Source organism: Nerophis ophidion, linkage group LG05 (assembly GCF_033978795.1).
Source record: "Nerophis ophidion isolate RoL-2023_Sa linkage group LG05, RoL_Noph_v1.0, whole genome shotgun sequence".
NCBI classification, from domain to species: Eukaryota; Metazoa; Chordata; class Actinopteri; order Syngnathiformes; family Syngnathidae; genus Nerophis; species Nerophis ophidion.
In genome coordinates this window covers 52,684,026-52,700,556 of record NC_084615.1, presented here as the reverse complement: position 1 = coordinate 52,700,556, position 16,531 = coordinate 52,684,026, and the positions used below count along the sequence as shown (strand labels likewise).

Sequence of the window (16,531 nt, the reverse complement as noted above, 5' to 3'; positions counted from 1 at the left end):
TTTTATTGTGTGTAATTGCAGGAAGTGTTATGACGTAACCCGGGCGAGGTCTGATATCAAACTAACCAGGACCATTGTACTTGGTCCTCAACCTAAATGATATCATTTAGGTTGAGGTCCAAGTACAATGGTTCTGGTTAGCGTTTATTTTGAACATGCAAAAGGAAAATATCAGGATATATTTAAAAGGAATATTTTGATAGTTATTGGAAGCGAGTGGGCTGGTATGAAACTTATTACAATTTGGTCTTTTTAAAATCAGTGTTTTGGGAGACATCAGTTAGAATTGTTTCATAAATTGAAATTGAAGAAGAGACCAAAAATAATGGGGTTTTACTTCACGTTTGAGTAGTTATCTTTTCGGAGCATAACATTTTTTGACAGGTTTATAAAAACAAAAAAAATTATTTGACAAGGACACACTTTTGTTTGGGTTTAAATGTTACTTTGTAGTGTAAAGCAGTGGTTCTCAAATGGGGGTACGCGTACCCCTGGGGGTACTTGAAGGTATGCCAAGGGGTACGTGAGATTTTTTTTTGAAATATTCTAAAAAATAGCAACAATTAAACAATCCTTTACAAATATATTTATTGAATAATATTTCAACAAAATATGAATGTAAGTTCATAAACTGTGAAAAGAAATGCAACAATGTAATATTCAGTGTTGACAGCTAGATTTTTTTGTGGACATATTCCGTAAATATTGATGTTAAAGATTTTTTTTTTTTTTTGTGAAGAAATGTTTAGAATGAAGTTGATGAATCCAGATGGATCTCTATTACAATCCCCAAAGAGGGCACTTTAACTTGATTACTTCTATGTGTAGAAATCTTTATTTATAATTGAATCACTTGTTTATTTTTCAACAAGTTTTTAGTTTTTTTTATATCTTTTTTTCCAAATAGTTCAAGAAAGACCACTACAAATGAGCAATATTTTGCACCGTTATACAATTTAATAAATCAGAAACTGATGACATAGTGCTGTCTTTTTCAACCAAAAATGCTTTGCTCTGATTAGGGGGTACTTGAATTAAAAAAAATTTAACAGGGGTACATCACTGAAAAAAGGTTGAGAACCACTGGTGTACAGCTCCCAAATGTTTGTCTGGCGGCCTCTCGTGGTCATTTCATTTAAATTTTAAAACAACTGCAGACAAGTCATTTCACTTCACAAAAACCTGATTATTTACTAGCTGAACATATATTTAAAAAAAGAAAGCTACTTAGGAAAGTAAAGTTCTTTGGTTAACATGGAGACGATGCAGGGGATCTGCTTCTTGCCGGTGAACCCAGGGAGGTTACAGTCGGATTCAAAGTGCCTCGCCACGGTGTTGTTGACACGGGTCATGATCTGCATCAGCTCCAACTCTCCTCTGTGATGCTGCAACATGTTGCACAGCGCCTGCATGAACCAGGAACCATTCTGCGTGTTCCTCCATGAATAGTAGCCTAAAGGATTGTTGTCATTGTTAGGTCTGTACAACTCTATGTTTACAGTACCATGCTGCAGGACTCATTGAGTAAATGTGACATTACTGCATGTCGTTGATAAAAAGTGCTGGGTTGGTTACCTGGGGCTGTGGAATAGGCATAGAGGAAATCCGCCTCCACCGGTATTCTCTCTGAATTTTGCTCCTCTACACTGTCGGCCTGAAGCTCAGCTCCATCATCCAGCATTGAGCCACGACACGCCTGGAACACATCGGCAAATATCAAATCAAATCAACTTTATATATAAAGCACATTTAAAATTTACCACAGTACCCGGGTAGCCAAAGTGCTGTACAATGGGCATGTCAAAAGACAATACGAGGACCGAGCAAACAACACAACACAAACAGAACATGACAAAAAACAAACAAATAAAACATAAAAACAGGTTCACAGCAGGTGTATAATGGGGCACCATTATACACCTGGATATCACTTAGTGTTAAAAGCCAAGGAATAAAAGTATGTTTTTAAGAGAGATTTAAAAACAGGAAGAGAGGAGGCTTGTCTAACACTCAGAGGTAAGTTGTTCCAGAGCTTGGGAGCAGCAGCAGCGAAAGCTCTGTCACCTCTAAGCTTCAGCCTTGTGTCAGGGACCGTCAGTAGCAGCCGATTGGCTGATCTTAGGGATCGAGTGGAGCAGTAAGGCTGAAGGAGGTCGGAGAGATAGGTTGGCGTGAGGTTGTTTAGGACATTTAAAAGCAAATAGAAGGAGTTTAAAATTGATTCGATAACGCACAGGGAGCCAGTGTAGGGACGCTAATATAGCGGCGATGTGCTCACGTCTGCGGGTCTATGTTAGCAGACGAGCAGCAGAGTTCTGCACGAGCTGCAGGCGGGCGATGGAGGCCTGGCTAATGCTTACACACAGGGCATTGCAGTAGTCTAAACGATTCGAGATAAAGCCGTGAATTAATTTCTCGAGATCATGTCCTGACAGAAGCGGTTTCACTTTCGCTATTTGGCGTGATTGATAAAAGCTTTTTTGAACGATGCTGCTGATTTGTTTTTCGAATTTAAAATCTGAGTCGAACTTTACCCCCAGGTTTGTGACACAGTCGCCGAGATACGGGGTCAGAGTGCCGAGGTCAACGTTGGGGGAGGGAGAGCGACTTGGACCAAACAACATGACTTCTGTTTTGTCTTCATTTAGACTCAGGAAGTTAGCTGAAAGCCAGGCTTTGATGTCGTGCAGGCAGTCAATGAGACGTTGAACTGTGTTATTTTGTACCATGGGAAAATAGATCTGGCAATCATCGGCATATAAATGAAATGCAATACCATACTTCCTAAAAATAGAACAAAAGGGGAGAAGGTAAAGCGCAAAGAAGATTGGGGCAAGGATTGAGCCCTGGAGGACCCCGTGTGGTAGAGGAGCTGTGGAAGACATAAAACTGTCTATTTTTACACAAAAACTCCTGTCGGCTAGGTACGACCGGAACCAGTTGAGGGCGGCGCCCTTAATACCTACACAGTTCTCAAGACGAGTGATTAAGGTGGCATGGTCGACGGTGTCGAACACAGCAGACAGATCTAAAAGCACCAGGACGACATATTTGCCAGAATCAGTTGACAGGAGGATATCGTTAAAAACTTAAATATGGCTTCTTTAAATAGTTCGTAATAGTAACATAACATTTTATTTCTAAATATATGTAACTTAAAGGACAGTTATTATGCAAAATCAACGTTTCTTACCTATTGGTACCTGTGTTTGTGTATTTGTGATCTGCATAAGTCCTGAAAATGTGGAATCAAAGCATGGAGAGATGGAGTAGATATTCAAAAAACAATCTTCCCTTCAAATGAGTCATTTGGAATTTGCTAATTTTGTGACATTTTCCCTTTGCAGACGTCAGCAGATTATCTATATATGTTCGAAATTTACCCAAAAAGCTTTGTGAGAGTCCGCCATTTTAGTCTAACATTGTAGTCAATAAGGTCCTTCTTTTTCTGTATTTTATTGTTGTGGGGCAGACTGGCTCATACATGCACACGCATGCTGTTTCGGTTTCTAATGCAAATTACTGTTTGGTTCGAACTTATATGAAAAATAGATTCAACTATCATTTTAGGCAAAGTTAGCCAGCTAAAATGTGTCCTTATCAATTCAATTACTTTTACACATCAGATACTTCAGGTGTGAAGCAGCGCCGGCACAATAAACCTGAATCACATACATATAAACACACGTGCAGACATTAAGCACTACAGCCCTGATATAAAAGAATATACAATCTATTCGATAGTTATAATGTTCAGAATGAATCTAGTCTATTAGATTGCAAAAAATGCCAGAGTTAATCAGTAATATGCATGTGTGCAGCTTTTTAAACGTAATCTCAAATTGCTTGTTTTTTTGAGGAAGTTAGATAGCGTTGTTTTTTGTAGCTGTTATTTTTACTGCCCTTTGTTTTTAGAAAAAAATATACTTTGTTTTTGTCAGCACTGGGCCTGCCCTTGCTTTCATGTGGACAAAAGTTCAATAGTTACTATATTTAGTTTTTTGTCACAGCTTATTGAGCAGCACATTTACAGTAATAACAAATACTTCTGAATGAATCAGTCATCTTTGTTAGTTAGCACATGCCAGACATACCTTAAATTGAATTTAAATTTAGATGGCTAAATTAGAGCCACTGAATTGCTTAATGCTTCATAAATCGATAAGTCGATTAATCGTTAAGATAATCGCTGAGTAGTTAAGTATCAAAATAGTCATTAGTTGCAGCCCTATTGTGTGGAATAAAACAGTCAAGTGTATTTTTTTTTTTTAAACTTGTGCTTTTTGAAGTTAAGGATACAAGATCTCTTTATACATTGAAAATAATTTCATAAAATCATAAGTTTATTCAATGGTTTTGTTAAAAATTAAGAGTCAAAACATTTCGACTTTTGCTGCTACTTTCTGAAAAAGCTGCCGCGAATTCAGGCATTTAAAGCCACAACAACTAACATGACAATGCCTGCAAAATCCTGGCTCCTGGCTTTCCCCGTCAGCCAGAGCAAATTGCCCGGGTACCCTGGCCCCCACAAGCTGACTAACATTCTTTCATCATTTACCATGAATTGATTAACGTGGACCCCGACTCAAACAAGTTGAAAAACTTATTCGGGTGTTACCATTTAGTGGCCAATTGTACGGAATATGTACTGTACTGTACAGCCTATCAATAAAAGTTTAAATCAATCAATCAAAAAGCTCACAGGAGGTGTAATCACATTACCTTATTGAATGTACTATGCCATGTTTTAAGCTTGGATTGTTTTCAGTACATTTCACTCACCTGTATAAAGAAGAGCTTTGGTTTTCCCACCAGAGACCTGCAGCGATCTCCTTTAAAAGGTTTGGTCAGAATTTCAAGTTGTTCAAAGCCGTCAGTTCCATATATCACGCCCTCGTCGCCATGGCTTAGCAGCACGCACACGAATGACGCGCTGTTGCTGTGGTCCTCTTGGGATGCTGCGAGTAAGGAAAGCCAATGAGAATGACATAACTTTCTTTGATCGCTTTGCTATTTCCGATCCTGCATGCAGGCTGGAAGTTGTACTGCTTACATCACAGTAGATCCTCACTACTTACAGGGGTTTTGTTCAAAGACCCTCCACGTACGAAGGAAAAATGCTAATTTTGGAAGTTCTGATAAAAAGGCCCTAATATGTCTATTTTTAATACACTTTTAATCCTGTAATGTGCCTCTCACAGTTAATTTTTTATATTCAGTTGTACGCATTATACAGTATTGTACATAAACATGCAGTTACACAACATCACGTTGTGCCAAAGCATCTTCCTGCTGGAAAATGTTGAGTCTACCTGACTTGTGACAGCGCTATCTGCTGGGTTCATAGCTGTAGCACTCTTTTCCCCCTAGAGCAGCGCCATCAAAACAATTTCTCTTCAAGTTTGTGTTTCTGATACAGTCATTCTGTAACTCAATAGGCCAATAGAAAGCTTAAAGAAACATCATATAAATCGTTGTGTCTTTAATCCTATTGTTATGTTGTGGTGATTGATAAAAAAAATCACCAAGCGGGACTTCCGTTTCTGGGTTAAAAGTAACTTCCAATGTCATGGCGATGAACCCAGTGTTTATTTTCATGAAGCATAGAGTAAAACGGTTGATGCACTTAATTTTCAAGTCCTGCGTCATCAACAAGACATCAGCACATCGGTGAGAGTTTGATGTAACTAAAGCAGCAGGACCCCATGGGAATAGCGGCACTACTTAATGCTAACAAGACAGCTGTCGGCACAATGCTAAGTGGAAATGAACTGTTGATGCACTTCATCTTCAACATTACATTGGTGAGCCGTTGGCATGAGCGATGTGGAGTGACAGGAAAATTATGACAGCGGTTATCTGTGCTGCAATTGTCAAGTTGACCAACTTTCATCCATGGTTTCAGCACATGGATGCCCAGTTGTAACATAGGAATTAGGCAGGATGTGATTGAAGTATTTTCACATAGAGGAGTGGTTGTGAATAAAGCCTCAACACAAGCAATGACGCTTAGAAAGTAATCTCGTTACCGGCAAGTACAACGCACTATGGTTGTTCCGACCCGATATTCATATCGGTCCGATATTAGAAAAAACATATTGGATGATATCAGCTTGCAGCTAAAATATCCAATATATTGTAAGCTCCGATACGAGCAGTCCTGCAGCATGTTTACTTGTGCAAAGCTGTATATCCAGTTAACATCTAAAAGCACACAGGTTTGGTATTTTCTTATATATCAGTTAACTGGGAGTTATCAGCCACACAACAGCTAATCACACAAGCTAAACCTGCAAAAATATTGCAGTCAAAAACACCACAAGTTAATTTAAATTATGCAAGCGAAAAAAATCTGGTAATTAATCATGATTAATCCAAATTCAAAAGTGTAATTATTCTAATTAAAATGTATCATTGACAGCACTTATTTAAACATATATACAGTATGGTTTTTTTTAACCTTTTTAAAGAAATACATGATTCGTTAATAATTATGCAAATTAGACAGTGAAGTCAATTATCATTTGACTGAATTGTTCGCAGTTTAAAGCAGAGAGAAAAAAACATGTAATGGTCTGGAGTGCAAATAGGTGTGGATCTACTGTTAAATAATCAAAAAAAGAAAAAAACATTACTGCTGAGCATCAGACTCTTCATCTGCTTCACAGTCTGATCGTTGACAACTTGAACAGAATAACCAAACTCAGCAAACGTCTGGAAGGCAAGTTTAGCGTCCACATCCGTCCCCTTGCGAGTACTCATTTCTGTAAAGAGACACAAGCGGAGGTCCATGTTTAAAACGAGCAGCATCTTGAAGAGATCAGATGGATCTGCAATAGTGCTGAGCATAGTTACAGTTCACATGATATTTACTGATAACTCAAGCTTCTCTCTTGACACAGGTGCAAATACCGGATGTACCTGTAAAGTTGTTACATCTGTGGCACCTGGTCAAACTAACGTCTTCACGTGTGCATTGCTTCAGCAGACACACAAAGATTATACTTTATGATTTGACAGTTAGGAAAAAATATTTTAATTGGGCTCCTTGGAAGAATGAAATCTATGAATTGGGAAAAAATATAGATTGTTTACTTGTACTTCTGTGGAAGTTCTTATTGTTTATAATTAGGCAGATTCCCATGTGTGGGTAGTCCAGCTTGTAACGGTACGGGTCACATGCTGATGCTTTGCTGGTGGGCACAGAGTCAGTTTCCTCAGCTTTCTGTCTGTCTGCATCGGATGGATGCTTCCTGAAAAAAAAAAGATCCAAAGAGTCAAAAAGAGCGTTGGAAAGACAGGTGGAGAAACCTGCGGGGCAGCTTTCAACCCGACATGTTCTTTCACAATATTTGCTTTTGTCAAGACCTGCTTACAAAAAGGTTGACTCTCTTTGAAGCAGCTTTGATTCTATGACATTTTTTATGTGTTCTTGTGTCGCTTTAACACAGCATCTTAGTTTCATTCAGTAACACTAAGACCAGACGTTTCCATCACATATTGTACAGGACAACTTAAAAGCAAGAGCATGGGGTGGTGTTGTGCAAAAATGTGCAGAGTAAAGCGGGGGTCTTCCTCATTTTTCAGACCAAGGACACCCAGACCGATAAAGAGATGACGTGGGGACGAGGGATGGGCGATATGACCTAAAATCTATATTGCAACCTTCTGTGATCAATATCAATAAAGAATATGTTCAAAAAATCATTCAATGTTTTTTATCTTTTATGTCGGAAGAAACCCGTAGTTGCGTGGCAACGTAGGTTTGCATGACCAAAGGCACTTGCTCTCTGTTAACCAAGCAACGCAGAAAGTTATTCCTGATCAGTGGGAATAACACGCAAACAACCAATCAGGTAACAGTATTAACTATCAAGCTTCGTTGCGCGATCTTGTTGTCTCGCGGTTGATTCTTTGCATGGAGTAAGAAATTAAACAAAAAATTAGTGCAGCAAAGAGCGAATAATTTATTGATGAAACAAGTAAAGTAACCCCAAATGTATGACAGTTTTTTTTATTTTTGAAAACTGAGCATAATTACATGAAGCGCACCAGAGCACAGCCGTAACTTCCTGGTACTAAACCTGCAAAAATAGTTCCCTCAGGTTACTCGATCATTACAGTTTCAGATTTTGCACTATTTTGTTACACTTGCACTTCAATAAGCATTTCTTACATATTCCTTATTTTTGCACCATAACTTTAAGAGGAACACAGGATCACAGTGTAACAATACCAATTATATATTTAAACATTTCTTACTATTGGCTCTGATTTAAATCTTTTGGTTTTGCCCCTAAAGCCCTCCTGTGTCTAGGGACTCATTCTATGAGTTTGTAAACAATAACAAAAACAACAAAAAATGTTTTGATAATAAAAAATATTGATCCTACACCTCTCTAGGGAGGTGTTTAGGGCACGTCCGACCGGTAGGAGGCCACGGGGAAGACCCAGGACTCGTTGGGAAGACTAAGTCTCCCGGCTGGCCTGTGAATCCCTCGGGATCCTCTGGGAGGAGCTGGACGAAGTCACTGGGAAGAGGGAAGTCTGGGCTTCCCTGCTTAGCCTGCTGCCCCCGCGACCTGGCCTCGGATAAGCGGAAGAAAATGGATGGATGGATCAAACCATATACTTTTATTATACTCTATATCATTAATGGCGATATTTGTATCCGTTCAGCAACCTTTGTTTGCATTCAAGAGCTCTAGCTTGCGGCTAGAATATCCTCCTATGGTGTGTAGTGTAGCATGTATAGTTATTTTTCGTCCTTTGCGGATAGTACTTAGACACTGACGGCCGAAAATTACTTTATTTGCTGCCCTTTAGGCAAAAAAAGCTGATGTGTAAGTGGCTTTGCTGTACTCGTTCGCCGCAAAAAAGGACTTGTTTGTTCACTTGTCGGTGTCAAATTTGCAGGACACAGCTAGAGTATGTCATTAACATGCATCATCACGTTATTTTAACAATAGTATTGAAAGCTCTATCATCTGCAGTTTTATGTCATTTAAATCATATATTGTCCATACCACGCAACCCTAGGGGGGACTATTAACTTATATATCTTGTAAAAAAAATTGTGTTTGAAATTAACCTAGTCCTAAATACACCGGGTTATTATTCAACACAAAGATTTTTAAATAACGTAATATAGTGCGGCTAACCGTAAACTAGCACGCTAATCCCTAGCTATCTTAAATGTAAAACATGTAAATAATTATTTATTCATGTTTATATTTTAAACTTGCAAGGTACAGTAAGTAGGGTGGCCATGTCACTGCCATTTTTAAGCTACACTACAGTTTGTTAGATTCATATTGTTAACATGTATTTAAAGACGTTTACATTTGTGAAAAAATTATGGGGTATGATATTAATACACATTATTTACAGGTGAAACTAATAAAAATTAATTATCGTGCATTTATGTCAGTAATTCAACTTTAAATGTGAAACTAATACGAGATAACTCATTACATACAAAGTGAGATTTGTCGAGCCTTTATATGTTATAAATTTGATGATCATGGCTCACAGTTTTTCAAAATCCCAAATTTTCTGAAACTTTCAATTTAAGGATTTTGTATAAACTGTAAGACATAACAAAATTATATCAAAAGAGGGCTTGAAATATTTTGAGTTGCATGTTATAGGCTTATATCATATTTTTGTTTCACCTTGTTAGTCTAATTGCTTGAATAAACAAACCTTTGCACAATATTCTCATTGTTTGACTTTCACCTGTAAATAATAAAGAAGCCTAATCAACCAAAAATTTCTCTACCACCTACAGTACCTCTGCGGACCTCGTAGGAGTCGCAGACACCCTGTTAAAGACATCTGGAGTAATGACAAAGACTACATTAACACTGCCCGCCAAAATGTCCTAAATCAGATTTTTTCTAAATCTGATTTTTTTCAGCTGATTGTTTACATTGCAAGTAAAATGTAATCTCGTAAACGTGTGCTGACCCCAATGTGGCCTTAACGTGAATTGCATGCCCAGTTCGATAAAGTGAAAAGAAAGGAAGTTGACTGGATATATATACATATACATATACATATACATATACATACATACATATATATATATATATATATATATATATATATATATATATATATATATATATATATATGTATATATATATATATATATATATATATATATATATATATATATATACACACACACACAACAGAGTCCAGCAGAACGAAAGGCAGAGGAAACCTGTGACACATTCCAGCAAGAGACCACCCACCAAATTATTAACACCAGGGGCGGCGTGGAAGATGGAAGTGGACCTGGGTAGGCAGCTCCAGTTCCCACAGGAGATATGCAGCACCACCTTAATACCAGATGTGGTGCTGTGGTCTGCAGCTGTGAAGTCAGTAGTACTGTTTGAGCTGACAGTGCCATGGGAGGAGGGACTGGAAGCTGCTTACTAGAGAAATAAGGCAAAGTACGCAGACTTGGTCGCGGAGTGTAGAGAAAGTGGATGGAGTGTGAGGCTGTATCCGGTGGAGGTGGGAGCCAGAGGCTTTGTGGGCAGAACAACACCACGCCTGCTCAAGGACTTGGGACTATGTGGAGCCACCCTGAGCAGATCCACCAAGGAGCTTTCAGAAGCAGCAGAGTAAGCTAACCACTGGCTCTGGCTGAAACGACGCGACAAGGCTTGGGGAGCAACATCTAAGTGGGTTTTGCTGCAGGGGGTGTCAGGGAGACGTCCTTGTTCACTGCCCCGCCACCGGGAGATGTTCTGGGCTAAGGGGCGAAACATCAATGAGAGGTGGTCCCCAGCTGAAGACCCTGCAGCAAAACCTTTTCTGGTATGCGGTCAGGTTTAGGCCTGCCTTAGGGAGGAGGACGCTCCTGCCATGCACAGTCCACCACAGGCACCGGTGGAGGTGCGACAGGCCTAAGGCCCAGCGGCAAGACCACCGTGCTGTAATTAAAAAAATAAATAAATAAATATATATATATATATATATATATATATATATATATATATATATATATATATATATATGTATGACATAATGTCATGGCTGTCTTGAGTTTCCAATAATTTCTACAACTCTTTTTTATTTGCTATAGAGTGATTGAAAATGTCACCAAATCTGCTGGGTCAAAAGTATACACACAGCAATGTTAATATTTGGTTACATGTCCCTTGGCAATTTTCACTGCAATAAGGCGCTTTTGGTAGCCATCCACAAGCTTCAGGTTGAATTTTTGACAAGCATGAGCTCCAATCACTCTATAACAAATAAGAGTTGTAGAAATTATTGGAAACTAAAGACAGCCATGACATTATGTTCTTTACAAGTGTATGTAAACTTTTGACCATATCTAAAACTATTTCATCTAAAATTTGGTGGGTGCATTTTAAATACCAGTGTACTCTATAACCCAGAAATTACAGTCATGTTTTGGAAACATTGGACTTGTCAAAATAGTTTAAATGCTGCTTACTTTTACTTGCGTATGTTTGTGAAGAAGAAACATTACATTTCCTTGGTTACATTGAGTTATATTCTGATCGCTCCACTTATTTACATCATCTTTATTGTCATGATCCCACATAACATTTTTAAACTTTGTCATTGTTTTCCTGTATATTGTGTTCATTTCTGTTTCAGCACTGATTTTACTCACTTGTCCAGGGTTTCCAATCAGGATGCTTTATATGGTGTTGACTGGTTGACGGCTGGTCCAATGCGGGATCTTAGCTTTTGGTAATTAAACAACCTTTTTACCTGCACATCAACTCCTGACATATAAATGTATTCTAGGACTGTCAAAGGTAACGCAATAATGACTCAACACTAAGTTTCTACTTTGCATATTTGATAACATTTTGAAAGAATTAAAACATGAAATATTGCTCCGCATTGTTTGATGGGGGGGTATTTACAGTGTGGACTGCAGCACATACCAAAAATACATTTAAACATAAAAAAAATCTAATAATGCTAATATCACAAAGCTACTCCAGGATAACTTATTTACAAAATGAAAAATATAAAAATGGGTCTCAGTGTTTTTTATTTATTTGTATTAGTATGCGGACCTCAGAAAAGTTTGGACAGGCTTGCATTACAGTATAAATCCTAAACAATTGTTGTATTTTGATCAAAGTGCAGAAAGTTGTGTAAATCTCATGAAAATATTCTTTTTAACAGTACTGACCTCTTTGAAAAGAACTTGGCGTCCAACGTGTCCTCACCTCCAGTCTGAGCCATGTTGCTTCCACAGACTGCAATACACAAGAATACAGATGATAGTATTACACCAGTATTTTTCTTGACATTCATTAAATACACATTTTCTTTAAAAACAATATAAGACAAGCATGCTAGGTTTCCCCATGTTTTTCTTCTTACTCAATGTGTCCTTTAGAAAGGTTCAACGAGACAGCAGTGATTTGAAAACCTGATTCCTCTTACAGAGACACTCGATTTACTTGCGCAACAAGTCTCCCCTTTAATAAATCCAATAATCGATTCACCGGAGATACCTGCCACAATACACGAAAACTTGCACATGTGTAAGGATATCAGCTATGTGCGACAAAACGGCGTGTAAAAACCCACTTCCTGATGCATTCAGAGTCATGCTACAAAATGACGTGGAAGCTCAGGGCTTTTAGCTCATTGTGTAGCGCCTCAAGACTTCACTCTCATTTGGAGGGAATTTGTGGTCGCTGGTTTAAGCACAGGCTTAAACTTAGTGGATGACCACATGTTATACATACAATCCCACCTCCCAGACCTTATGCTTCAACAAGTACAAACCCAGTTTCCATATGAGTTGGGAAATTGTTTTAGATGTAAATATAAACAGAGTACAATGATTTGCAAATCCTTTTCAACCCATATTCAGTTGAATGCACTACAAAGACAAGATATTTGATGTTCAAACTCATAAACTTGATTTTTTTTTGCAAATAATTATAATTAACTTAGAATTTCATGGCTGCAACACGTGCCAAAATAGTTGGGTAAGGGCATGTTCACCACTGTGTTACATCACATATTCTTTTAACAACACTCAATAAACGTTTGGGAACTGAGGAAACTATTTGTTGAAGCTTTGAAAGTTGGAATTCTTCGTGCCAAAATAGTTGGGAAAGGGCATGTTCACCACTGTGTTACATCACATATTATTTTAACAACACTCAATAAACGTTTGGGAACTGAGGAAACTATTTGTTGAAGCTTTGAAAGTTGGAATTCTTTACCATTCTTGCTTGATGTACAGCTTAATTTGTTCAACAGTCCGGGGTCTCCGCTGTCGTATTTTACGCTTCATAATGCGCCACACATTTTCGATGGGAGACAGGTCTGGACTGCAGGCGGACCAGGAAAGTACCCGCACCCTTTTACTACGAAGTCACGCTGTTGTAACACGTGGCTTGGCATTGTTTTGCTGAAATAAGCAGGGGCGTCCATGATAACGTTGCTTGGATGACAACATATGTTGCTCCAAAACCTGTATGGACCTTTCAGCATTAATGGTGCCTTCACCGATGTGTAAGTTACTCATGCCTTGGGCACTAATACACCCCCATACCATCACAGATGCTGGCTTTTGAACTTTGCGCCTATAACAATCCGAATGGTTATTTTCCTCTTTGTTCTGGTGGACACCATGTCCACAGTTTCCAAATAGCATATTCAACTGAATATGGGTTGAAAATGATTTGCAAATCGTTGTACTCCATTTATGTTTACATCTAACACAATTTCCCAACTCATATGGAAACGGGGTTTGTACTATTGAGTTGGGCTGAGTAGGCAATTTGTCTGTTTTGTCGAACTTGTAATAGGAAAGTAGAGTTAATTTGAGGATGGTAACAGATCTCCTGCTTTTTTTACCGCTTTATTACATTTATACAACTGTGACATGTTTTCTAAGTTGCAACACTGGTCCTCTTCTACCTCTACACAGGTAGAAGTCAACAAGTTTATGGAGACGAGTACTCACCATGAGTTTTGAACTACTCATTCATTACTTGCACATCTCGTCAAGAAAGTACAGTCCTCCCTCGCTATATAACGCTTTAAAGTTTGCGGCTTTACTCTATTGAGGGAATATTTTTTTTGCACTTTCAAGCAGATATTTGTCTAAATTACCTAAAATGATCAATATTACAGCAGTAATGCCCACTAAATAAGACCAAACCTCAAGAGACATTCGGTGTCATGGCCAGTGTTTGGCTCAGCCTCAGGCAGCATAACCATATTACATTAAAGGTGTTATTTCATGCCTAGAAGAATCTCACGATGGTGAACATTGTAATCATAAAGCCAAAACCAGGTTTGTTTATGCTCCAGCTATGAAAATGTCTAAAACATACAGGTTACGTTACAGCTTGAGCAGGTTTGCACTATCTTCTGTACGTCCGTTTTACTCCCCACCGTGCTTCTTTTTCTTTATTATTTTTGGTGGCACAATACGCTAACAGTAGCTCTGACGGCCTTAAATTGACTCAACAGCATCACCTGTCATTGTGGGTACGCTGAACGCAATTGTATGGATTGCTCAGGGTGAAATATTAAAGTTTTTATTTGTATTATTATTTTACTAAAGTCAAAAGTTTTAACTCGAAGAAAATAGTTTTTAAGCTTGAAAATTTTATTTAATAAAATACATTTTTTTAGTACTTACAAATCATTGGGCTTGAGTAAAAACACTTTTGTGTTTGCAGTTTTGGCAGTAATTTCCTACCATCCATCCATCTTCTATCGCCTATCCCTTTCAGGGTCGCGGAGGGTGCTGGAGCCTATCTCAGCTGCATTCGGGCGGAAGGCAAGGTACACCGTGGACAAGTCGCTACCTCATCACAGGGTCAACACATTTATAGACATTGATTGATTGATATTGATTGATTGAAACTTTTATTAGTAGATTGCACAGTACAGTACATATTCCGTACAATTGAGCACTAAATGTTAACACCCGAATAAGTTTTTCAACTTGTTTAAGTCGGGGTCCACGTTAATCAATTCATGGCAAGACAGACAACATTAACACTCACATTCACACACAAGGGCCAATTTAGTGTCGCCAGTCAACCTAGAAAACATCATTTCGAGCAGGGGTCACCAACGTGGTGCCGTAAGGACCAGATGAGTTAATTAAATTCTTCATTTTAGCATCTGTTTTTTCGACGAAAAATATTTGTGAAATATTTCTTCAAATTTATGATTAAAATTCAAAAAAATTATTCTGGCAAATTTAGAAAATCTGTAGAATCAAATTTAAATCTTATTTCAAAGTGTTTTGAATTTCTTTTAACATTTTTGTTCTGGAAAATATAGAAGAAATAATGATTCGTCTTTGTTAGAAGTATAGCTTGGTCCAATTTGTTATATATTCTAACAAAGTGCATATTGGATTTTAGACTATTTAAAACATGTCATCAAAATTCTAAAACTAATCTTAACCAGGAAAAATTACTAATGATGTTCCATAAATTATGTTTTAAATTTTTTTCAAAAAGATTCGAATTAGCTAGTTCTTCTCTTCATTTTTTTCGGTTGAATTTTGAAGAGTCGAAAGTGAAGATAAGCTATGTTTCAAATTTAAATTTTCATTTTTTTCCTGTTTTCTTCTCTTTTAAACCGTTCAATTAAGTGTTTTTTTCATAATTTATTCTCTAAAAAAAACCTTCCGTAAAAAAAAGACGGAATGACAGACAGAAATACCCATTTATATATATATATATATATATATATATATATATATATATATATATATATATATATATATATATATATATTAAATGAAAAATGGAGCAAATTGGCTATTTCTGACCATTTATTTAAGTGTGTATCAAACTGGTAGCCCTTCGCATTGATCAGTACCCAAGAAGTAGCTCTTGGTTTCCAAAAGGTTGGTGACCCCTGATTTAGAGTTTACGCCAGAAGGTGAGCTGACGTTTTAAATGCAATGCTTGCAAAAAAAAAAAATAAAGATAATTAGTAACGTACTCAACAGGTGACACAAAACGAAATTAGATACATCAGATAAATCATTTCGGTTTCAGTGGCGAAAGTGCACAAACCATAAAAGGGTGGATAAATGTTTTTTGCAGTATTTTGTAGCAATCAGTATAAGTTACAAAAAGGCAGATATTGTAAAAAGAAACTCAAAAGACTCCTGTGACAACATAATATTGCATTCTGAATAAACACAATGGGGCGATACACGGCGACGGGTTTATTCGCCACTTTGTATTGGGAACGTTCCTTCGTGCGAACTTTTTTTTGCGTGCGACAACGCGACATTAAATTCGGAGTTGGAACAAAACAGTTTAAGACAAAAGTGGGACAGTCACATTCTAAAAAGAGAAAGAAAAAGATCATACTCACACGTCAGGGAGCGTCGTGAAAAGGACCTTAACTTCACTTCTCAAACCTGGAAGTACAGCGACCTGAAACGCTCAGCCAATGAGAGACGCTGATAGTGGGACAACACTTTAACAGAGGTGCGTGATTGGCCAATCTCCTTATAAACCAATAC

General features: G+C 37.8%; 1 protein-coding gene across 1 annotated transcript; it reads right to left on the bottom strand.

The window, feature by feature from the left end:
• Positions 1-935: 935 nt before the first annotated feature.
• On the bottom strand, positions 936-16,470 carry LOC133553388 (caspase-3-like). Its single transcript, XM_061901522.1, has 7 exons — positions 16,381-16,470; positions 12,194-12,260; positions 7,096-7,253; positions 6,636-6,764; positions 4,783-4,958; positions 1,576-1,696; positions 936-1,453 (listed from the first exon to the last, which is right to left on the bottom strand). Exons 2-7 carry the CDS (start codon positions 12,244-12,246, stop codon positions 1,224-1,226), a joined length of 867 nt encoding a protein of 288 aa, XP_061757506.1. The 5' UTR covers positions 12,247-12,260; positions 16,381-16,470; the 3' UTR covers positions 936-1,223.
• Between the last annotated feature and the right edge of the window lie 61 nt (positions 16,471-16,531).

Excerpts from the sequence above, each read along its gene's own strand:
- LOC133553388 (XM_061901522.1), bottom strand. The coding sequence starts at position 12,246 with ATGGCTCAGACTGGAGGTGAGGACACGTTGGACGCCAAGTTCTTTTCA. Across the intron at positions 6,765-7,095 it reads GAACTTCCACAGAAGTACAA|AAATGAGTACTCGCAAGGGG; the intron begins GTAAACAATCTA and ends GTCTCTTTACAG. Across the intron at positions 4,959-6,635 it reads GAAGAGTCTGATGCTCAGCA|CATCCCAAGAGGACCACAGC; the intron begins GTAATGTTTTTT and ends CCTTACTCGCAG.